Below are 24,081 nucleotides of genomic sequence, written 5' to 3' on the forward strand. Positions count from 1 at the left end.
AGCTTGCAAACCAGAAATGCAATGAGTGGGAGAGGTGGAAAACCATAAGCAAATATCCCTGACCAGTTCGTCCATACAGCATTGCCCTTGGAGAGGGTGATGTTCTCTGGATGCAAAGTTTGGGCATTTTGCGTTTTCTGATGTGGCGAAAAGATCTACTTGAGTATTTTCCCACTTTTGGAAGTATTTTTTAGAGGACGTGTGAGTGGAGTTCCTATTCGTGGACTTGATGATGCATTCTGCTAACTAGGTCCACAAAGTTGTTGTCCGTCCCTGGGAGATAGTCTGCCAGTATGTGAATGTGGTGGTGATGAGTCCATTTCGATATTGTTTCTGCCAGTTGTGATAACTGGAACAATCGTGTCACCCCATGTTTTTGTAGACAATACATCGCTATCATATTCTCAATCCGGACAAGGACAACTGTATGAGAGGTGAGGTTTCAGTGCTAGAAATACCGCTTCAAGCTCCAGATAATTGATGTGAATGGAACAGTGTGTGTGTGGTCCCAAAGACCCTGCAATGTGAAATTTTGAACACATGCCCCCCACCCCCCCCACCAAATCCCCTCAAACAATGCATCTGTCGTCACAATGAGTTGAGGCACAGGGTCTCGAAAAGGTCGCCCTTTAAAGAGGATTGTGGAGTTTCACCACTGCAGAGAATGGTAAGTTTGGCAGTCAATCAACACTAGATCCTGAATACGACCCTATGACTGAGACCACTGACGAGACAGAAATTGCTGTAGCTGATGAAAGTGGAGTCTGGCATAAGGTACGATGGCAATGCAAGATGCCATAATCTTTAAGAGACACATGACAGTTTTGATTGTGGGAGTGTGATTCTGCTGAAACCGAGGAAGCACTTGCTGGAAATTTTGTATCCGAGCTGCATTGGGTATCCTAACCCCAAATGAGTGTTTGTTCTATCAATCAATCAATCAATCAGAGCATTTGAAAAGTGCACTAATCACCCGTCAGGGTCTCAAGGCGCTGATGGGGGGGGGGGGGGGGGGCGCGCAGCTACTGCTCGAACAGCCATGAACCCTGAAGGTAAGTAGGTCCTGTGTCTATCGCAGGTGGGTGGAAAGAGTGTTCCGTGTCTTAGCGGCGAGGTGGGAAAACGATCTGCCACCAGCAGTCGTTCTGTGGATGCGTGGGACGGTGGCGAGGGCAAGGTGGACAGAGCGAAGCTGTCGGGTCGGGGTGTAAAAGGAGAGCCGTCTGTTGAGGTACTCTGGTCCGTGTTGTGCAGTGCCTTGTGTGCTTGAGTGAGGAGTTTGAAGGTGATTCTCTTGTTGACGGTGAGCCAGTGTAGGTCTCTCAGGTGGGCTGTAATGTGGAAGTGGCGGGGATGTCCAAGATGAGGCGTGCGGAGGCATTCTGTATACGTTGCAGTCTTTTCTGGAGCTTGGCCGTGGTTCCTGCGTAGAGGGCAGTGCCATAGTCCAGTTTGCTGCTTACAAGGGCTTGGGTGACCATCCTTCCGGTTTCAGTGGGGGTCCATTTGTAGATCTTCGAAAGCATGTTGAGGGTTCCGAAGCAGGAGGAAGAGATGGCGTTGACTTGCTGGGTCATTGATAGTGGTGAGGTCAGAATGAATCCCAGGTTGTATGCATGGTTGATGGGTGTTGATGCGGTTCCCAGTGTGGCAGGCCACCAGGAGTCATCCCATCCAGAGGGACTGGAGCTGAGGTGGAGGGCCTCCGTTTTGCCAGAATTCTGTTTCAGGCAGCTGTTCTTCATTCATTCGGCGGTGGCCTTCATTCCTTCGTGGAGGTTGGTTTTGGCGATGGTAGGGTCCTTGGTGAGGTAGACGATCAGCTGGGTGTCATCGGCGTATGAGATGATGTTGAGGTTGTCAGATCGGGCAATGTTTGCGAGCAGAGCCATGTAGATGTTAAAGAGGGTCAGGTTGAGGGACGATCCCTGGAGTATGCCACTGATGATTTTGTTGGCTTCAGAGCGGAATGGAGGGAGGCGGACTGAGTTCTGCCAGTGAGGAAGGAGGTGATGCAGTCCAGGGCTCTGTCGCGGATGCCTGCGTCATTGAGGCGTGTGCGTAGGGTGTAGTGGCAGTCTGTGTCGAACAAAGCTGAGAAGTCCAGGAGGATGAGGGTTGAGGTTTCGCCGTTGTCAAGTATGGTCCTGATATCATCAGTGGTGGCGATGAGGGCGGTTTCAGTGCTGTGGTTGCTGCGGAATCCGGATTGGAACTGGTCCAGAGTGTTGTCCTCCTCAAGGAAACAGGTCAGGTGTTTGTTGACAATTTTCTCTGTGTCTTTTGCTGGGAAGGGGAGCAGGGAGATGGGCCTGAAGTTCCTGAGGTCCTTTGGGTCCGCCTTGAGAATGGCCCCAAGACATGGTTGAATCTGAATGGGTTGTAGATGAGATTTTACAAAGTTGAGTGTGAACCCCAACTTCTGAAGAAGGTTCACTGTAATTTGTGTGTGGGCCTGGCAGTGCTGCAATGTGCTGGCTTCGATAACAGTCATCAGGTATGGGAAGACATGAATCTTTTGTCGTCTGAGATGTGCTGCAACCACTGCTAGTTATTTGGTGAATACCCTGGGAGCATTTGTGACCCCAAAAGGTAGAACTTTGAACTGATAATGTTTACCGGCAATCACAAATCTTAAATATTTGCTGCGTGCCAGATGGATGGGAATGTGGAAATATGCATGTACTCTGTATACACTATTTCAAAGTAAGAAATAGCATGCACAGAGTCCAAGGGTTCCCCTTAGAGGTAAGATAGTGGCAAAAAGAGAATTCTAATGCTCTATTTTGTGGTAGTGTGGTCGAGCAGTGGGCTTATCAGAGGGTAGTGTTAAGCATTTGTTGTACACACACAGGCAATAAATGAGGGACACACACTCAGACAATTCCAGGCCAATAGGTTTTTGTATAGAAAAATGTATTTTCTTAGTTTATTTTAAGAACCACAGGTTCAAGATGTACAAGTAATACTTCAAATGAAAGGTATTTCACTTAGGAACTTTAGGAACTTTGAATCAGCAAAATAGCATGTACAGTTCTCACAAAAATGGCAACAAGCTATCTTAAAACTAGACAGTGCAATTTTCAACAGTTCCTGGGGGAGGTAAGTGTTTGTTAGTTTTGCAGGTAAGTAAACCACCTACAGGGTTCAAAGTTGGGTCCAAGGTAGCCCACCGTTGGGGGTTCAGAACAACCCCAAAGTTACTACACCAGCAGCTCAGAGCCGGTCAGGAGCAGAGGTCAAAGTGGTGCCCAAAACACATAGGCTTCAATGGAGAAGGGGGTGCCCCGGTTCCAGTCTGCCAGCAGGTAGGTACCCGTGTCTTCGGAGGGCAGACCAGGGGGGTTTTGTAGGGCACCAGAGGGGACACAAGTCAGCACAAAAAGTACACCCTCAGTGGCACAGGGGCGGCCGGGTGCAGAGTGCAAACAGGCATCGGGTTTGCAATGGAGTTCAATGGGAGACCCAGGGGGTCTCTTCAGCGAAGCAGGCAGGCAAGGGGGGGCTCCTCTGTGTAGCCACCACCTGGGCAAGGGAGAGGGCCACCTGGGGGTCGCTTCTGCACTGGTGGTCGGATCCTTCAGGTCCTGGGGGCTGCGGGTGCAGTGTCTTTACCAGTCGTCGAGTTCTTTGAAGCAGGCAGTTGCGGTGAGGGTGAGCCTCTGGAATCCCTCTGCAGGCGTCGCTGTGGGGGCTCGTGGGGGGTCAACTCTGGCTAATCACGGGCTCGCAGTCGCCGGGGAGTCCTCCATGTAGTGTTTCTCCACAGGTCAAGCTGGGGGCGTCGGGTGCAGAGTGGAAAGTCTCACGCTTCCGGCGGGAAACGTGTGGTCTTTAAAAGTTGCTTCTTTGTTGCAAACATGTTTCTTCTTTGAGCAGAGCCGCTGTCCTCGGGAGTTCTTGGTCCTTTTAGATGCAGGGTACAGGCTTCACAGGTCGCTGGACCCTGTGGAACGCGTCGCTGTTGCAGTTTTTCTTGAAGTGGGGAGACAGGCCGGTAGAGCTGGGGCCAAAGCAGTTGGTGTCTCCGTCTTCTCTGCAGGGCTTTCAGGTCAGCAGTCCTGCTTCGTCTTAGGTTGCAGGAATCTATTATGCTAGGTTCTGGGAGCCCCTAAATACTCAATTTAGGGGTGTGTTTAGGTCTGGGGGGTTATTGGCCAATGGCTACTAGCCCGGAGGGTGGCTACACCCTCTTTGTGCCTCTTCCCTGAGGGGAGGGGGGCACATCCCTAATCCTATTGGTGGAATCCTCCATCTGCAAGATGGAGGATTTCTAAAAGTCAGAGTCACCTCAGCACAGAACACCTTAGGGGCTGTCCTGACTGGCCAGTGACTCCTCCTTGTTTTTCTCATTATCTCCTCCAGCCTTGCCGCCAAAAGTGGGGCCGTGGCCAGAGGGGGCGGGCATCTCCACTAGCTGGAGTGTCCTGGGGTGCTGTAACAAAGGGGGTGAGCCTTTGAGGCTCACCGCCAGGTGTTACAGTTCCTGCAGGGGGAGGTGAGAAGCACCTCCACCCAGTACAGGCTTTGTTACTAGGTACAGAGTGGCAAAGGCACTCTCCCCATGTGGCCAGCAACATGTCTGGTGTGTGGCAGGCTGGTAAAACTAGTCAGCCCACACTGGAAGTCGGGTATGTTTTCAGGGGGCATCTCTAAGATGCCCTCTGGGGTGTATTTCACAATAAAATGTACACTGGCATCAGTGTGGAATTTATTGTGCTGAGAAGTTGGATACCAAACTTCCCAGTTTTCAGTGTAGCCATTATGGTGCTGGGGAGTTCGTGTATGACAGACTCCCAGACCATATACTCTTAGGGCTACCCTGCACTTACAAAGTCTAAGGTTTTGCTTAGACACTGTAGGGGCATAGTGCTCATGCACTTATGCCCTCACCTATGGTATAGTGCACCCTGCCTTAGGGCTGTAAGGCCTGCTAGAGGGGTGACTTACCTATACCATAGGCAGTGTGAGGTTGGCATGGCACCCTGAGGGGAGTGCCATGTCGACCTAGTCATTTTCTCCCCACCAGCACACACAAGCTGGCAAGCAGTGTGTCTGGGCTGAGTGAGGGGTCTCCAGGGTGGCATAAGACATGCTGCAGCCCTAATAGACCTTCCTTGGCATCAGGGCCCTTGGTACCAGGGGTACCAGTTACAAGGGACTTACCTGGGTGCCAGGGTGTGCCAATTGTGGAAACAAAGGTACAGGTTAGGGAAAGAACACTGGCGCTGAGGCCTGGTTAGCAGGCCTCAGGACACTTTCAAATCATAACTTGGCATCAGCAGAGTCAAAAAGTCAGGGGGTAACCATGCCAAGGAGGCATTTCCTTACACCTTACACCTCTAGCAGGCCTTACAGCCCTAAGGCAGGGTGCACTATACCACAGGTGAGGGCATATGAGCATGAGCACTATGCCCCTACAGTGTCTAAGCAAAACCTTAGACATTGTAAGTGCAGGGTAGCCATAAGAGTATATGGTCTGGGAGTTTGTCAAACACGAACTCCACAGTTCCATAATGGCTATACTGAAAACTGGGAAGTTTGGTATCCAACTTCTCAGCACAATAAATGCACACGGATGCCCCGGAGGGCATCTTAGAGATGCCCCCTGAATTCCTACCCGACCTCTAATGTAGGCTGACCAGTTTCTGCCAGCCTGCCACACACCAGACATGCTGGCCACATGGGGAGAGTGCCTTTGTCACACTGTGGCCAGGAACAAGGCCTGTACTGGGTGGAGGTGCTTCTCACAACCCCCCTGTAGGAACTGTAACACCTAGTGGTGAGCCTCAAAGGCTCACCCCTTTTGTTACAGCGCTCCAGGGCACCCCAGCTAGTGGAGATCCCCGCCCCTCCAGCCACTGCCTTCACTGTTGGCGGCAAGGATGGAGGAGATAATGAGAAAAACAAGGAGTCACCACCCACCACTCAGGTGTCCTGAGCTGAGGTGACCCCTGCCTTGAGAAATCCTCCAGCTTCAGTTTGGAGGATTCCCCCAATAGGATTAGGGATGTGTCCCCCTCCCCACAGGGAGGAGGCATAAAGAGGGTGGCTACACCCTCAAGGACAGTAGCCATTGGCTACTGCCCTCCCATACCTAAACACACCCCTAAATTCAGTATTTAGGGGCTCCCCAGATCCCAGGAAATCAGATTCCGCCAACCTAAAGAAAGAAGGACTGCTGACCTACAAGCCTGCATAGAAGAAGGAAGATGACAACTGCTTTGGCCCCAACCCTACCGGCCTGTCTCCAACTACGGAAACCTGCTCCAGCGACGCATCCGACAGGGACCAGCGACCTCTGAAGCCTCAGAAGACTGCCCTGGACTGCAGGACCAAGAAACTCTGGTGAACAGCGGCCCTGTTCAAAACCAGTTAATTCTTTGCAACAAAGAGGCAAATTCCAAGGACTTCACGTTTCCTGCCGGAAGTGTGAGACTTCACACTCTGTACCCGACGCCCCCGGCTCGACCTGCAGAAAACCAACACCTCAGGGAGGACTCCCGGGCGACTGCGAGCCCGTGAGCAACCAGAGACGACCCCCCCTGAACCCCCACAGCGACGTCTGCAGAGAGAATCCAGAGGCTCCCCCTGACCGTGACTGCCTGTAACAAGGGACCTGACGCCTGGAACCAACACTGCACCCGCAGCCCCCAGGACATGAAGGAACCGGACTTCGACGCAGGAGTGACCCCCAGGCGACCATCTGCGTTGCCCAGGTGGTGGCTGTCCTGAGAAGCCCCACCTGTGCCTGCCTGCACTGTTAGAGTGACTCCCAGGTCCCTCCATTGAAACCTATACAAAACCCGACGCCTGCTTTGCTCACTGCACCGGGCCGCCCCTGTGCCGCTGAGGGTGTGTTTTGTGTGCCTACTTGTGTCCCCCCAGTGTTCTACAAAACCCCCCCTGGTCTGCCCCCCGAGGAGGCAGGTACTCACCTGCTGGCAGACCAGAACCAGAGCACCCCTGTTCTCCATAGGCGCCTATGTGTTTTGGGCACCTCTTTGACCTCTGCACCTGACCGGCCCTGAGCTGCTGGGGTGGTAACTTTGGGGTTGCCTTGAAACCCCAACAGGGGGCTGCCTATGCCCCAGGACTGAGAGTTGTAAGTGTTTTACTTACCTCCTAATCTAACCTTTCCTTACCTCCCCCAGGAACTGCTGATTTTTGCACTGTGTCCACTTTGAAAATAGCTTATTGCCATTTTTACAAAGACTGTATATGATATTGTTTTCATTCAAGGTTCCTAAAGTATCTAAGTGAAGTACCTTACATTTAAAGTGTTTACTGTAGATCTTGAACCTGTGGTTCTTAAAATAAACTAAGAAAATATATTTTTCAATATAAAAACCTACTGGCCTGGAGTAAGTCTTTGAGTGTGTGTTCCTCATTTATTGCCTCTGTGTGTGTGTACAACAAATGCTTAACACTACCCTCTGATAAGCCTACTGCTCGACCACACTACCACAAAACAGAATTATCTAATTTTGCTACTATCTTACCTCTAAGGGGAACCCTTGGACTCTGTGCACACTATTTCTTACTTTGAAATAGTATATACAGAGCCAACTTCCTACAGAAGGTCAGACCAAAGTTGTTGAGGTGGGAGCCGAAGATGCACCCGCAATCTTCGTGGCTTTCGGCGCCTCACCAATAGGCTCGGAATCCCAAATTTCTTTCCGAGACCGGCCATGACTGGAATGCAGTGGTGGTCTGGTGAAGTTGGGTAGGGACTCCTTTTGGAGTTTTTGTGGAAAGAGATGGGGCCACTGTACTCCCGGTTTGCGCCAAAGTCAGTTCTTGGCTCTCTATGTCAGATTGGATATCTAAATCCAAATCTTGGATGGACTGGCTTCCTGTTGATAGGACTCCTCATGCGCATCTTCTTCCCCGAAAATATTCAGGCTGCCGTCTGTAGATCTACATGCCATCTATAGCCTACGAGCTTGTCTGTCTCGCAGAGTATTCTTGGACCTGAACGATCAACACAACTCACAGGTAGCATCTTGATGGACCGGCGAGAGGCATAAGTTACATACCAGATGATGATCGAAGGGTACTTCAAATGGCATTGAGGACAGAACCGAAATTGAGTTCATTCCATCGGGCTTGCATTCTTAGTGGTGCCAAAAGTATTGAGGCCTAAAGGCCCGAGAGGGACCTCCACCCCGAAGGGCATACAGTTGAAAAACTGGAACCGACAAGGCAGAACGGTCAATGTAAGACTCATAACACATAATTGAATGCACAATACAGTCAAACAGAAAAGAAGGAGGGAGAAATCTCAGACCAGAGAAAGTCGAAAATGGCATGAAGAACTGCATGTCCGAACCAGACAGAGGAGAGACAACAATATAACAAAAGATTTGATGCCCATGCACAGTTTCACTGATAAAGAGGAGTCACTTTAATACCATGACTTGGAACAAAAATAACTTCTTCAAAGAAAAACATACTGTAGAACTCAGGACCCAACATTGGATGGCAGGAGAATGCATAGCATTTGTATCTACAGCCACACATTCCAACAAACTATTAAGTGCTAATGAGAATTGATGAGGATCCCCCGGAAGAGAACTTTTAAGATTTGTAGACCTCTCATAGCCAAAGAGGGGAGGATGATTAAAAATCTCACGAAAATCTCCTTCTGTTTGGAGCGGCTCCCAGGAAGGAGACCCCGCAATCAAACATTTGCATTTAAACTTATGATCAGAAGGCAATGCCCTTGTGGACAAAATCAATATCAATAAGTAATCATCATCAACATCACTTTGAGTAAAGGATGAGAATGATCCAGCAGGGCTCCGCCTTCATTTTAATGAGAACCCTTGTGCAGTGAAATGCTTCCCTTGGCATGGTTACCCCCTAACTGTTTGCCTTTTGTTGATGCCAGTTATGACTGAAAGTGTGCTGGAACCCTACTAACCCGGCCCCAGCACCAGTGTTCTTTCCCTAAACTTTACTTTTGTTCCCAGAATTGGCACAGCCGTGGCATCCAGATAAGTCCCTTGTAAATGGTACCCCTGGTACCAAGGGCCCTGTGGCCAGGAAGGTCTCTTAGGGCTGCAGCATGTATTATGCCAACCTGGGGGGCGCTCACTCAGCACATGCACACTGCCTCACAGCTTGTGTGAGCTGATGGTGAGAAAAAGACTAAGTCAACATGGCACTCCCCTTAGGGTGCCATGCCCACATCCCACTGCCTGTGGCATAGGTAAATCACCCCTCTAGCAGCCCTTACAGCCCTAAGGCAGGGTGCAATGTACCACAGGTGAGGGCATAGTTGCACGAGCACTATACCCCTAGCGTCTAAGCCAATTCTTAGACATTGTAAGTGCAGGGTAGCCATAAAGAGTATATGGTCTGGGAGTTTGTCAAACACGATCTCCACAGTTCCATAATGGCTACACTAAATACTGGGAAGTTTCGTATTGTAAGGAAATGGCTCCCTGTTACAGTTACCCCCCCCCCCCCACTTTTTGCCTGATACTGATGCTGACTTGACTGAAAAGTGTGCTGGGACCCTGCTAACCAGGCCCTAGCCCCAGTGTTCTTTCACCTAAAATGTACCATTGTTTCCACAATTGGCACACCCCTGGCACACAGATAAGTCCCCTGTAAAAGGTACAGGGGTACCAAGGGCCCTGTGACCAGGGAAGGTCCCTAAGAGCTGCAGCAAATGTTGTGCCACCCTAAGGGACCCCTCAACAAACACATGCACACTGCCATTGCCTTTTTCTCCCCACCAACACACACAATCTGCAATGGCAGTGTGCATGTGTTTGTTGAGGGGTCCCTTAGGGTGGCACAACATTTGCTGCAGCTCTTAGGGACCTTCCCTGGTCACAGGGCCCTTGGTACCCCTGTACCTTTTACAAGGGACTTATCTGTGTGCCAGGGGTGTGCCAATTGTGGAAACAATGGTACATTTTAGGTGAAAGAACACTGGTGCTAGGGCCTAGTTAGCAGGGTCCCAGCACACTTTTCAGTCAAGTCAGCATCAGTATCAGGCAAAACGTGGGGGGGTAACTGTAACAGGGAGCCATTTCCTTACAATACGAAACTTCCCAGTATTTAGTGTAGCCATTATGGAACTGTGGAGGTCGTGTTTGACAAACTCCCAGACCATATACTCTTTATGGCTACCCTGCACTTACAATGTCTAAGAATTGGCTTAGACGCTAGGGGTATAGTGCTCATGCAGCTATACCCTCACCTGTGGTATAGTGCACCCTGCCTTAGGGCTGTAAGGCCTGCTAGAGGGGTGACTTACCTATGCCACAGGCAGCATTTTGTGTGCATGACATCCTGAGGGAGATGTCATGTCGACTTTGCCTTTTTCTCCCCACCAACACACACAATCTGCAAAGTCGACATGACATCTCCCTCAGGATGTCATGCACACAAAATGCTGCCTGTGGCATAGGTAAGTCACCCCTCTAGCAGGCCTTACAGCCCTAAGGCAGGGTGCACTATACCACAGGTGAGGGCATAGCTGCATGAGCAATATGCCCCTACAGTGTCTAAGTCCATTCTTAGACATTGTAAGTACAGTTGTGGCCATATTAAGTATATGGTCTGGGAGTTTGTCAAAAACGAACTCCACAGCTCCATAATGGCTACACTGAATACTGGGAAGTTTCGTATCAAACTTCTCAGAATACTAAACCCACACTGATGCCAGTGCTGGATTTATTAAAAAATGCACACAGAGGGCATCTTAGAGATGCCCCATGTATTTTACCCAATTGTTCAGTGCAGGACTGACTGGTCTGTGCCAGCCTGCTGCTGAGAGACGAGTTTCTGACCCCATGTGGTGAGGGCCTTTGTGCCCTCTGAGGCCAGAAACAAAGCCTGCTCTGGGCAGAGGTGCTTCACACCTCCCCCTTGCAGAACTGTAACACCTAGCAGTGAGCCTCAAAGGCTCAGGCTTCGTGTTACAATGCCCTAGGGCACTCCAGCAAGCGAAGATGCCCGCCCCCCTGGACACAGCACCCACTTTTGGCGGCAAGTCCAGGGGAGATAATGAGAAAAACAAGGAGGAGTCACCCACCAGTCAGGACAGCCCCTAAGGTGTCCTGAGCTGAGGTGACCGCTGGCTTTAGAAATCCTCCATCTTGATTTTGGAGGATTCCCCGAATAGGGATGTGCCCCCCTCCCCTCAGGGAGGAGGCACAAAGAGGGTGTACCCACCCTCAAGGACAGTAGCCATTGGCTACTGCCCTCCCAGACCTAAATACACCCCTACATTCAGTATTTAGGGGCCCCCAGAACCTAGGAATGAAAATGTCACTTACCCAGTGTACATCTGTTCGTGGCATTAGTCGCTGCAGATTCACATGTTGAGCACAGTCCGCTGCCTGGTGTTGGGCTCGGAGTATTACAAGTTGTTTTTCTTCGAAGAAGTCTTTTTTGGTCACGGGACCGAAGGACTCCTCCCTCTTCGGCTCCATTGCGCATGGGCGTCGACTCCATCTTAGATTGTTTTCCCCGCAGAGGGTGAGGCTGGAGTTGTTTGCTATAAATAGTGCCCATGCAATGGAGTGAATACGTATGTACATAAAAAGTTTATAATAATTATTTACAAATGTACAAATGTTTAAGATTTAAGATTTACTTCTAAACGGCTACAGGCTTCCCGGGGAGGCGGGAGGGCACATGTGAATCTGCAGCGACAAATGCCACGAACAGATGTACACTGGGTAAGTGACATTTTCAGTTCGATGGCATATGTTGCTGCAGATACACATGTTGAGCATAGACTATAAAGCAGTTACCTCCCCTAAAAGCGGTGGTTTAGCCTGTAGGAGTTGAAGTAGTTTGGAATAATGTTCTTAGTACAGCTTGGCCCACTGTAGCTTGTTGTGCATTTAGTACATCTACACAGTAGTGTTTAGTAAATGTATGAGGCGTAGACCAGGTTGCAGCCTTACATATTTCGCTCATGGGAATGTTTCCTAGAAAGGCCATTGTAGCACCTTTCTTTCTGGTTGAGTGTGCCTTTGGTGTAATAGGCAATTCTCTCTTGGCTTTAAGATAGCATGTTTGAATACATCTGACTATCCATCTAGCAATGCCTTGTTTAGAGATTGGATTTCCTATGTGTGGTTTTTGAAAAGCTATGAACAGTTGTTTTGTTTTCCTGATTAACTTTGTTCTGTCAATGTAGTACATTAGTGCTCTTTTGATGTCTAATGTATGTAGTGCCCTTTCAGCCACGGAATCTGGCTGTGGGAAGAACACTGGTAATTCTACTGTTTGATTTAAATGGAATGGTGAGATTACTTTTGGTAGAAATTTTGGATTTGTTCTTAGAACTATTTTATTTTTGTGTATTTGAATAAATGGTTCTTGTATGGTAAATGCCTGTATTTCACTTACTCTTCTGAGGGATGTGATTGCAATGAGAAATGCGACTTTCCACGTTAAATATTGCATTTCACAGGAATGCATGGGTTCAAAAGGTGGACCCATGAGTCTTGTTAAGACGATGTTAAGGTTCCATGAAGGAACTGGTGGTGTTCTTGGTGGTATAATTCTTTTTAGCCCTTCCATGAATGCTTTAATAACTGGTATTCTAAATAGAGACGATGAATGAGTAGTTTGTAGGTAAGCAGATATTGCTGCGAGGTGTATTTTTATAGATGAAAAAGCGAGGGTTGCTTTTTGCAAATGTAGTAAGTATCCCACTATGTCCTTTGTAGAGGCATGCAATGGTTGGATTTGATTGGTATGGCAGTAGCAAACAAATCTTTTCCACTTAGATGCATAGCAGTGTCTAGTGGAAGCTTTTCTAGCTTGTTTTATGACCTCCATACATTCTTGTGTGAGGTCTAAGTGTCCGAATTCTAGGATTTCAGGAGCCAAATTGCTAGATTCAATGATGCTGGGTTTGGATGCCTGATCTGTTGTTTGTGTTGTGTTAACAGATCTGGTCTGTTGGGTAGTTTGACATGCGGTACTAGTGAAAGGTCTAGTAGAGTTGTATACCAAGGTTGTGTTGCACATGTGGGTGCTATCAGTATGAGTTTGAGTTGGTTTTGACTCAATTTGTTTACTAGATATGGAAGGAGAGGGAGAGGGGGAAAAGCGTATGCAAATATCCCTGACCAACTCATCCATAGAGCATTGCCTTGTGATTCGCGGTGTGGGTACCTGGATGCGAAGTTTTGGCATTTTGCGTTTTCTTTTGTTGTGAACAAATCTATCTGGGGTGTTCCCCAAATTTGAAAGTAATTGTTCAGAACTTGGGGGTGAATTTCCCATTCGTGGACTTGTTGGTGATCTCGCGAAAGGTTGTCTGCTAGTTGGTTTTGGATCCCTGGAATAAATTGTGCTATTAGGCGAATGTGGTTGTGAATCGCCCACTGCCATATTTTTTGTGTTAGGAGACACAATTGTGTTGAGTGTGTTCCTCCTTGTTTGTTTAAATAATACATTGTTGTCATGTTGTCTGTTTTGACAAGAATGTATTTGTGTGTTATTATGGGTTGAAAGGCTTTTAACGCTAGAAATACTGCTAACAGTTCTAGGTAATTTATATGAAATTTTGTTTGGTGTACGTCCCATTGTCCTTGAATGCTGTGGTGATTGAGGTGTGCTCCCCACCCTGTCATGGAAGCATCTGTTGTTATAACGTATTGAGGCACTGGGTCCTGAAATGTCCGCCCTTTGTTTAAATTGTTGCTGTTCCACCATAGAAGCGAGAGGTATGTTTGGCGGTCTACCAACACCAGATCTAGAAGTTGACCCTGTGCTTGTGACCATTGTGATGCTAGGCACTGTTGTAAGGGTCGCATGTGTAGTCTTGCGTTTGGGACAATGGCTATGCATGATGACATCATGCCTAGAAGTTTTAGCACAAATTTTGCTTGTATCTTTTGGTTTGGAAACATAGCACTTATTACCTTGTGGAATGCTTGAACTCTTTGTGGACTTGGAGTGGCAATTCCTTTTGATGTGTTGATGGTTGCCCCTAGATACTGTTGTGTCTGACACGGTTCGAGGTGTGACTTTGTATAGTTGATGGAGAAACCCAGTTTGTGAAGGGTTTGTATGACATATGTGGTGTTGTTTGTGCACTTTCTTACTGTGTTGGTCTTGATTAGCCAATCGTCTAGGTAAGGAAACACATGTATTCGTTGTCTCCTGATATGTGCTGCTACTACTGCTAGACATTTTGTGAATACTCTTGGTGCAGTTGTTATTCCGAATGGCAACACCTTGAATTGGTAATGTATTCCTTTGAATACGAACCTTAGGTACTTTCTGTGAGAAGGATGTATCGGTATATGAATGTACGCATCTTTTAGGTCTAATGTGGTCATGTAATCTTGCTGTTTGAGCAGTGGAATGATGTCTTGTAGTGTGACCATGTGAAAGTGGTCCGATATGATGTAGGTATTTAGTGTCCTGAGATCTAATATTGGTCTTAATGTTTTGTCTTTTTTTGGAATTAGAAAGTACAGGGAGTAAACTCCTGTGTTTTTTTGTTGTACTGGTACTAATTCTATTGCATCCTTTTGCAGTAGTGCTTGAACTTCTAGTCCTAAAAGTTCTAAATGTTGTAGTGACATTTTGCGTGTTTTTGGAGGGATGTTTGGTGGGAATTTGTGGAATTCTATGCAATAGCCATGTTGGATTATTGCTAGTACCCAATTGTCTGTTGTAATCTGCTGCCAAGATTGTTAGAATTGGCTTAGTCTTCCCCCCACTGGTGTTGAGTGAAGGGGTTGTGTGACTTGAAAGTCACTGTTTAGGTGGAGGTGTTTTTGGAGTTTGGAATTTTCCCCTACTCCTTGGGAATTGACCCCCTCTATATCCCCTGAAACCTCCCCTTTGGAATGAACCCTGATAGGGTGTGGTTCTTGTTTGTTGGCTGGTGGTGTCTGCGGGTTGGCCACGAAACCCCCCTCTAAATGGAGTTTTTCTAAAAGAGCCTCTGCTCTGCGGGGAGTAGAGTGCGCCCATGGCTTTGGCCGTGTCTGTGTCCTTTTTAAGTTTTTCAATGGCTGTGTCCACTTCAAGGCCAAAAAGTTGTTTTTCGTTGAAGGGCATATTAAGGACAGCCTGCTGGATTTCAGGTTTGAACCCTGAAGTGCGGAGCCATGCGTGTCTCCTTATGGTGACAGCAGTGTTGACTGTTCTTGCTGCAGTATCGGCTGCGTCCATTGAAGAGCGGATTTGATTGTTCGAGATCGTTTGTCCCTCTTCAACTATTTGCTGCGCCCTTTTTTGGTATTCCTGGGGAAGATGGTCTATGAGAAGTTGCATCTCATCCCAGTGTGCGCGGTCATATCGGGCTAGCAGCGCTTGAGAATTTGCGATGCGCCATTGGTTGGCTGCCTGTGATGCGACTCTTTTTCCTGCCGCATCAAATTTTCGGCTTTCTTTGTCCGGAGGTGGGGCGTCGCCAGATGTATGGGAATTTGCTCTTTTGCGAGCTGCACCTACTACTACGGAGTCAGGTGGTAACTGCGAAGTAATAAACACTGGGTCTGTGGGTGGTGGTTTATATTTCTTATCCACCCTTGGGGTGATGGCTCTTGATTTTACGGGCTCTTCAAAAATTTGTTTGGCGTGCCGTAACATCCCTGGTAGCATTGGGAGACATTGATATTGGCTATGTGTAGCCGAGAGGGTGTTAAATAAAAAATCATCCTCTATAGGATCGGAATGCAGTTGGACATTGTGGAATTCTGCTGCCCTAGCCACCAGTTGCGAGTATGAGGTACTGTCCTCTGGCGGTGACGGCTTTGTGGGGTATGAATCGGGATCATTGTCCGGCACTGGGGTGTCGTATAAGTCCCAAGCGTCTTGATCCTGATTATCTTGACTTATAGTAGTTTGCGCTGGTGAGTGCATTTGTGGCGGAGTTTGTGCCGGCGATGCCTGTTGTGGTGGAGAGGGCGGAGGCGTGACTTTTTTAACCACTTTGGCTTGTGGTTGTGCGTCATCCTTGAGAAATCCGATCCTTCTTTTTCTCATTATTGGGGGAAGGGTTGATATCTTCCCTGTGTCTTGTTGGATGTACAGTCTCTTTTGTGTGTAGTCTGATTCTACACTTTGGAGCTCTTGTCCAAATCTGTGCATCTGGCCACTTATTCCATGTTCCTCTGTGTAGGAAGGAGGTGTGGAACTTTTCGGCGCCGAGAGAGAATCTTTTTTCGGCTTCGGTACCGACTGAATTTTTGTGGCTTTCGGCAGTGTGTCTCGGTGCCGATGTTTTTCGGTGCCGGCATCTTGTTTTTGCTTCTCGGAGCCGCTATCTCGGCTCCGAGGTTGCTCCATGGCGGTCCCTCGACCGGAGTCGGGTGTCTTCGCTATGGGCGTGCCCTTTTTCGGCGCCTTCGACGGGTCGCCGGTTTTATGGGTCGAGCCATGGCCTGTTGGCAGTGGCGTCCCCTGGGCTTTTGTTTTTTCGATGGTCTTTATTTTCGACGTCTTACTCACTGTTTGTTGTTCGACGTCGGAGTCTCCGGATTCTGAGTCCGGAACCGAGAATGTTTCCTCTTCGTCGTCGAAACGTTGTTTTGTCGGCGTGGACGCCATTTGTAGACGCCTGGCTCTTCGGTCCCGGAGTGTTTTTCTGGACCGGAAGGCTCGACAGGCCTCACAGGTATCCTCCTTGTGCTCGGGGGACAAGCACAAGTTACAGACCAAGTGCTGATCTGTATAAGGATACTTACTGTGACATTTTGGGCAGAAACGGAACAGGGTCCGTTCCATCGGCTTCGGCGTCACACGCGGTCGGGCCGACCAGGCCCAGATGGGGGATCGAAGCTACCCCAAAGTCTTCCGATGATCGGTGTCGATGTACCTAACTATCCCGATACCGAACGGAACAATACCGACGCTTTCTTCCGAGATTCTGACTAACTTTCCGAACCGAAACACGGAGCGAAAAGGAACACGTCCGAACCCGACAGCGGAAAAAAACAATCTAAGAGGGAGTCGACGCCCATGCGCAATGGAGCCGAAGAGGGAGGAGTCCTTCGGTCCCGTGACCAAAAAAGACTTCTTCGAAGAAAAACAACTTGTAATACTCCGAGCCCAACACCAGGCAGCGGACTGTGCTCAACATGTGTATCTGCAGCAACATATGCCATCGAACACTAGATTCCTGCAACCTAAAGAAGAAGGACTGGTGAACTGAAGCCCTGCAGTGAAGACGGAGACGACAACTGATTTGGCCCCAGCCCCACAGGCCTGTCTCCCTACTTCAACAAAAACTGCAACAGCTACGCATCCAACAGGGACCAGCGACCTCTGAAGCCTCAGAGGACTGCCCTGCATCTAAAGGACCAAGAAGCTCCCGAGATTAGCAACCCTGTTCAAGAAACTGCAACTTTCTGCAACAAAGAAGCAACTTTAAAGAGCCCAAGTTTCCCCCCGGAAGCGTGAGACTTGCCACTCTGCACCCAACGCCCCCAGCTCGACCTGCGGAAAACTAACACTACAGGGAGGACTCCCCGGCAACTGCGAACCCATGAGTAGCCAGAGTTGACCCCCATAAGCCCCACAGCGACGCCTGCAGAGAAAATCTAGAGGCTCCCCCTGACCGCGACTGCCTGTAACAAGGAACCCGACGCCTGGAACCAACACTGCACCCGCAGCCCCCAGGACCTGAAGGAAGCGAACTCCAGTGCAGGAGTGACCCCCAGACGACCCTCTGCCTGACCCAGGTGGTGGCTACCCCGAGGAGCCCCCCCTGTGCCTGCCTGCCTCGTTGAAGAGACCCCCGGGTCTCCCCAATGATTCCTATCTGAAACCCGATGCCTGTTTGCACTCTGCACCCACCCGCCCCTGTGCCGCTGAGGGTGTACTTCCTGTGCCTGCTTGGGTCCCCCCCGGTGCCCTACAAACCCCCCTTGGTATGCCCTCCGAGGACACGGGTACTTACCTGCTGGCAGACTGGAACCGGGGCACCCCTATTTCCATTGAAGCCTATGTGTTTTGGGCAACACTTTGACCTCTGCACCTGACCGGCCCTGAGCTGCTGGTGTGGGAACTTTGGGGTTGCCTTGCACCCCCAACAGTGGGCTACCTTGGACCCAACTTTGAACCCCCTCCCCACAAAGAAGAGGCACAAAGAGGGTGTAGCCACCCTCCAGGACAGTAGACATTGGCTACTGCCCCCCAGACCTAAACACTCCCCTAAATTTAGTGTTTTGGGGCGACCCTGAAACCAGGAAATCAGGTTCCTGCAACCTGAAGAAAGAAGGACTGCTGACCTGAAAGCCCCACAGAGACGAAGGACACAACAACTAACTTGGCCCCAGCCCTTCCGGCTGTCTCCAGATTCAGAGCACCTGCACAGCGACGCATCCAGCGGGAACAGCACACTGCACCCGACACCCTTGCTCATGTCCAGAAGAACCAACACTGCAGAGAGGACCCCAGGCGACTCCAAAGACGTGGACACCCTGAGTCGACCTCCCTGCACCCTCACAGCGACGCCTGGAGAGAGGATCCAGAGGCTCCCCCTGACCGCAACTGTCCAGTAACAAAGGAACCAGACGCCTGGAAGAAGCACTGCACCCGCAGCCCCAAGGACCGAGAGGAACCAACCACCAGTGCAGGAGTGACCAGCAGGCGGCCCTCATCCTAGCCCAGTTGGTGGCTGGCCTGAGAAGCACCCTGGTGCCCTGCCTACATCGCCAGAGTGACCCCCAGGTCTCTCCATTGTTTCCTATCAACAACACAACACCTTGTTCACACACTGCACCCGGCTGCCCACGTGCTCTACAGAACCCCCCCTGGTCTGCTCCCTGGGGACGCATGTACTCATCTGCTAGCAGACTGGAACCGGAGCACCCCTGTTCTCCATAGGCTCCTATGTTATTTGGGCACTACTTTGACCTCTGCACCTGAGTGGCCCGGTGTTGCTGGTTCTGGGTGTTTGGGGTTGACTTGAAGCCCCAACAGTGGGCTGCCTATGCCCAGGAGACTGAACTTGTAAGTGCTTTACTTACCTGAGAAACTAACCAAAACTTGCCTCCCCCATGAACTGTTGATTTTTGCACTGTATCCACTTTTAAAATAGCTTATTGCCATTTTTGCCAAAAATGTATACGATAAGGTTTTAATTCTAAGTTCCATATTTACCTGTGTGAAGTACCTTACAATGTATGTACTTACCTAAATTCTGAGTCCTGTGGTTCTAAAATAAATTAAGAAAATATTTGTTTTCTATATAAAAACATATTGGCCTGGAGTTAAGTCTCTGAGTGTGTGATCCTTATTTATTGCCTGTGTGTGTACAACAAATGCTTAACACTACCCTCTGATAAGCCTACTGCTTGACCACACGACCACAAAATAGAGCACTAGTATTATCTAATTTTGCCACTATCAACCTCTAAGGGGAACCCATGGACTCTGTCCACATTATCTCTCACTTTGAGATAGTATATACAGAGCCAACTTCCTGCTATGTGTTACTAAACTGAAGGTTGTATGGCCTTTCCAGTACCTTTAGCATTACATTGCTTTTGAATGGTACCATGGGACTCCCTCTTCGATGTCAGGAAATTAATTAAGCATGTGAATCTATGAAAGATTCAATACTGGAGTAAGAGCTTTAATATGTGCTGACGGCCATTTCTCCTCCATCTGCTACATTCCCTACTGCAAGAGAACATGGTGGAAAATCAATTTAGTGACAAATCAGCTCTTTAGTAAAGAAAATACTACATCATGTGAAGAGTGAAGGTTATCCTTTGTTTCGAGAGTAAATGTGGGAGAAGGAATGTGACAGCTATGTGTCAAATAGTATGATATAACTAATTATATTTCAGTCACAGAAAGTCATCTTTGCTACATGATCCACAAAATAAATGGCCAAAGGTGACAGTTACACCTCAAACGCATACCCTGTAGGAACTACACAATAGACGTCTGTTGGTATTGTATTCACCACTCCCCCGCCCCACCCCCTACCTCCTGGCGTTTTTTCAAGTCTTCTCTGGCTGCTCCAAATCGCCTCGACAACCTGGCAATTTTTGCCTGAAACAAACATAAAGTGCAAAAATCATTCAGAATAAAAAATAAACTATTATAGCAGGTGCAGGACATCAGCTGTCAAAGAGCTCAATCCAAGGTATGGCTACTCCCTGTAATACTGCAGGAGAGAAGGCTATATCAACATTTTTATAAAAATGCTTAATCATTGGCACAGAGCCTACAACGACCTTATAAATTCAATAGCTAAAACTGAGACAAAGGTGAAATGCTGTACAAGATAATCTTTATATTTAAGAAATTAAATTGATTACACTGTTGGGTGGTCAATGACAACGTGAATCGGAAGCACATCGAGGGTCACTGGTGTTACCTCACCTGCATGCCACTCAGAACGCTCTCATGCTTCTTGCACTCTATCTTCTCTACCCTAGATTTAAGATCTGCCAGTGCCTTGTCGAAGACTGAGCACTGCAGTGCACAGAGCTTCTCTTCCAGAAGCCTTTGGATGACCTGCAAGAAAATGCAATTATCAGCCAAGAAGGATAGATAATAGTCAGGAAAACTGAGAAGTGAAATCATAAATAAGAGAAGAGCATAATGGGATGAATAAATGGGGACAACTATATATGGGATTTTAGTAGTAACCCAGTTACACAAAACACTAATTTAGCAACGTGTGTCCTCAGCACACCCCAAATACCCGAATGCATATGTTGCAAACACGTAGAATGAAGAGATACATGCCAATTTCCCAATTTCAAAGTTACCTTCTGCAGTTTCTGGTCAATGTCAGAACGTGTTGCAATCTTCACCTGGAGTTCTGCTTCATATTCTTCAGACTCATAACGACGACGTTTAGATTGTGTGCTATCTATATCTTCTGACTTTGAGCGTTTTCTGCGGGCTGCTTCACCTGGAAGAAGGTGGTAAATTGAGAGCTCTGAAAGGTGACAACCACCAGACAGCAAATTTCTGATTCAGATGCATCTCGTTCAAAGTAGCATACTCATATTAGTACAAAGCTTGCATTACATGGGAAGACAGGAAAAGGTAGCATAGTTTCACATTTTTGACAACCCACTCTTGGTACCTTGCACAGGTAAAAAAAAAATGTGAAAGGCTTTTGTTCAAGAGCATAAAAGTGAAGTAGAAAGGCCACTAGGTCACTTCACCAGCCATGCAGATTGTTTGAATACATTTCTTCCATTGGATGTATTACTGCGGCTGTCTATCAATATCATAAGATTGCACCAGATGAGCAGAACCCCAGTCGTTCTAAGTTGAAGTGTGAACCACTTAAATGCACATGATCACTTTAACTATATGAGAGCAGGAAAAGCTTCATATCCTGTTCTGAAGTGAGAGAATTAGATAAGAATTCTTTGAAGTAAGGAGTACGATTATTTGAGAAGATGCAAATAAATGTATATATGGTTCCGGTTCCATCTTTAATCGGGTGCACAAATAATTAGCTAATTTTAAACCAGGGGTATCTGTTTTTTGGAATGCACGTTTTCACTGGTTGCTGGGCATGTGCTATTCTTAAACATATTAGTTATATTTTAAAACCCCTCAACAAATCAGACAGTTAAAAAAGGTAGTGGAGCACCCTAACTGTGTTGCACAACCAATGCATAATTTGTGGTTGCTGGTTTCGCTGCGGAGCACCGGCACTTATTTTTGAGGGCCGGCGCGTATTTTTTTTTTGCTTGAAGCATTTACTGCGAGCAAAAGACACATACAGGCAGGACAGGTGAAGAGAAAAACTGAAAAGCGCCAGAAAGGGGAAAAGCAGGATGCTCGAAGAGTGAGCTGAAGGGGCAGGGAGTGGCTGTAAATGGATTAATGAGGCCCGAGAGTGCTTCGGGATTACGCTGCCTCAGTAATCCCTGCTTGCACATTTTATTGCAGCAGCCGCGTGTTTAAGAAGAGAGCTTTGAGCACCGGCACGTTTTTATCTACAAATTAAGCACTGGGCACAACACTGCTGATCTAACATGCCACATAGCTATCCCATGTCTAGGTAGGAGCAAGTGAAAACTTTGGAAAGTTCTGTGTATCCGACAAGCCCTACATTTTTCTGTTGGGAGTGTTTGCCTGCTTGAAGCAAATAAAGGAGGCTATTAAATCGCTTATGAGGTGGACTGAGAGCAGGAAATAACTGGTCCAAGTAAAAAGTAATTACAAATATTTCTGCCTGGAATGTCCTAGACAGATCAGCACAGAGCATTCTTCTAAGTCAGTTTCCAAACCGAAACCTTCTTCTCTTTAGCTTTAAAGCTAATAAAATTGTCATTAATAGAGCCTTATCAAGCAGAAGAATCTGCAGCATGCACCACGAGTCAAAATCACTGCGTGCAAAAAAGGTAAAGAATGTTTCAAGACGACCCAAAACCAAGCAGTTACGTGGACTGGACTCCCTCTTGTTGTTTCAAGTTTCAATGGTTGCTTCAGTGTGGCCATGCTGCTCAAATAAAGCACCGCCTGGTTGAACTCATATGAGGAGGCCGTTGAGAAGGGATGTCTGCTTACCTGTAATATGAGGTCTCCGAGAAAATCTCCATACAAATCACAACCACTTTTTAGTCCTGACCACACGTGGGATCCCACAAAACAAAATACACATATCTCGCATTAGCCTTTCCTAGAAAGGCCAAAAATTCTCATTTAAAAATAAATAATTTAACATCCTGTAAAAAGAGGCAGTTAACCACTTCCAATTATTTAAAAACATGTCACCAGAGTAGTAAACCACAAAGAAAAAGCTCCTTTCACAAACTTTATTTTCAGATAAGGGAAGAAAGGAGGACAATTTGGGGATGCAGTCTCCAGTCATATAAAGTGAAAGTCTGACACTGCGGCTTCCAGGTTCATGCTCTCAAACTGGCAGTTGCTACAGTTTTTTTTAACAACTTAAAGGATACTAATATACATAGAAACATTAATTTATCAACAGTAATCACTTCCAAAGAAGGTGGGTTATGACTCCAATGGAAATTCCCCTAAAGGAAAACTAGGATTAGAGGTAAGCAACCGTTCCATTTCCTTCAGGAGCTGTGCACTGATAACCATAAACACTGAATAGAATAGCAACTAATCCCAAAGAAGAATGTGAAGGAAGAAGAATCTTAAAAACAAGCTTAATAACTTATGCATACAGGTATCCCAAGGAGACGTGCCATAATTGGGCATCCACTCTAGAATCCGAGTCAAGGCAACAGTGCCTATTAAAAGTATGTATAGACCTCTATGAGAGTGGTATACAAATCTCTGCATTTGGGAACCTTTCCCAATAAAGGGCAGCAGCCGCTCACCTCTTATTCTTTGCTAGGTAAGAGTTTTATTTGCTTTTTCGCAGCATATTTGGATACAAGAAACTATCTGGATAGTGATTATTTATTGGTTCTTGTAACAAAAAATAATAACATGATGTTTTCGGAATTACTCTCCAGAGGGCAAGGAGAGGGCAGGAGGTGCATAAAGAATTATAACCAACCTGAGATCTGGGTGGACCACTTCTCTCAACTTTATGCAGCTCCTTGCATTGCCTTAATTGGCCACTCCCCAATGTGTGATTCAACTACCTCACGGTTGGATGGGTAATTGTCCCGATCCACTCTTCTCTATAGAGGAAACTAAAGCTGCTATTAATTCCATGAAACCCGGCAAAGCTCCCGGGCCTGACAAGATACAAGGAGATCTATACAAATCTGAAATAACTATCTGGTCCTGGTATATCAATCTGATTTCAAATAAAATTGCCGCAAGCGGAGAAATCCCTAATACCTGGAAGGGCGCTGAAATAATTCCCATTTTCAAAAGGGGCAATGCAAATTCTCCTGTCAATTATAGACCTATAAGCTTGATTGATAATTTGCAGACATTTTTTGCTAAGCAATTGCTAGAGAGGTTAGTAAGCTGGGTCCAAGATCACCAGGCCCTCTCTACGTTGCAAGCCGGCTTTCGCCCTCGAACCAGTACAATAGATCAAGCTTTCAGGCTGGTTCTCTTGTACTGGAAATATGTGGTTCTAGCCAAACAATCTCTATACATCGTTTTTGTGGACCTCGGATCTGCTTTCGACCTGGTTTCAAGGGAAAAGCTTTGGGAAGCATT

The 24,081-nt window shown here is 47.5% G+C and overlaps 1 protein-coding gene across 6 annotated transcripts in view; it reads right to left on the bottom strand.

Moving 5' to 3' along the window:
* ATF7IP (activating transcription factor 7 interacting protein) overlaps window positions 1-24,081 on the bottom strand; it is an 828,655-nt gene that overhangs the window by 460,117 nt on the left and 344,457 nt on the right. For all 6 annotated transcript variants that reach the window (XM_069231239.1, XM_069231237.1, XM_069231238.1 and 3 more), the window contains 3 exons: window positions 20,733-20,878; window positions 20,341-20,475; window positions 19,942-20,007 (listed from right to left, as the gene is read on the bottom strand). In XM_069231239.1, the coding sequence (XP_069087340.1) occupies window positions 19,942-20,007; window positions 20,341-20,475; window positions 20,733-20,878 (347 nt within the window). The remainder of the gene's footprint in view (window positions 1-19,941; window positions 20,008-20,340; window positions 20,476-20,732; window positions 20,879-24,081) is intronic.

The sequence above is a fragment of the Pleurodeles waltl genome, chromosome 4_2, assembly GCF_031143425.1.
Source record: "Pleurodeles waltl isolate 20211129_DDA chromosome 4_2, aPleWal1.hap1.20221129, whole genome shotgun sequence".
In the NCBI taxonomy this organism is placed as follows: Eukaryota; Metazoa; Chordata; class Amphibia; order Caudata; family Salamandridae; genus Pleurodeles; species Pleurodeles waltl.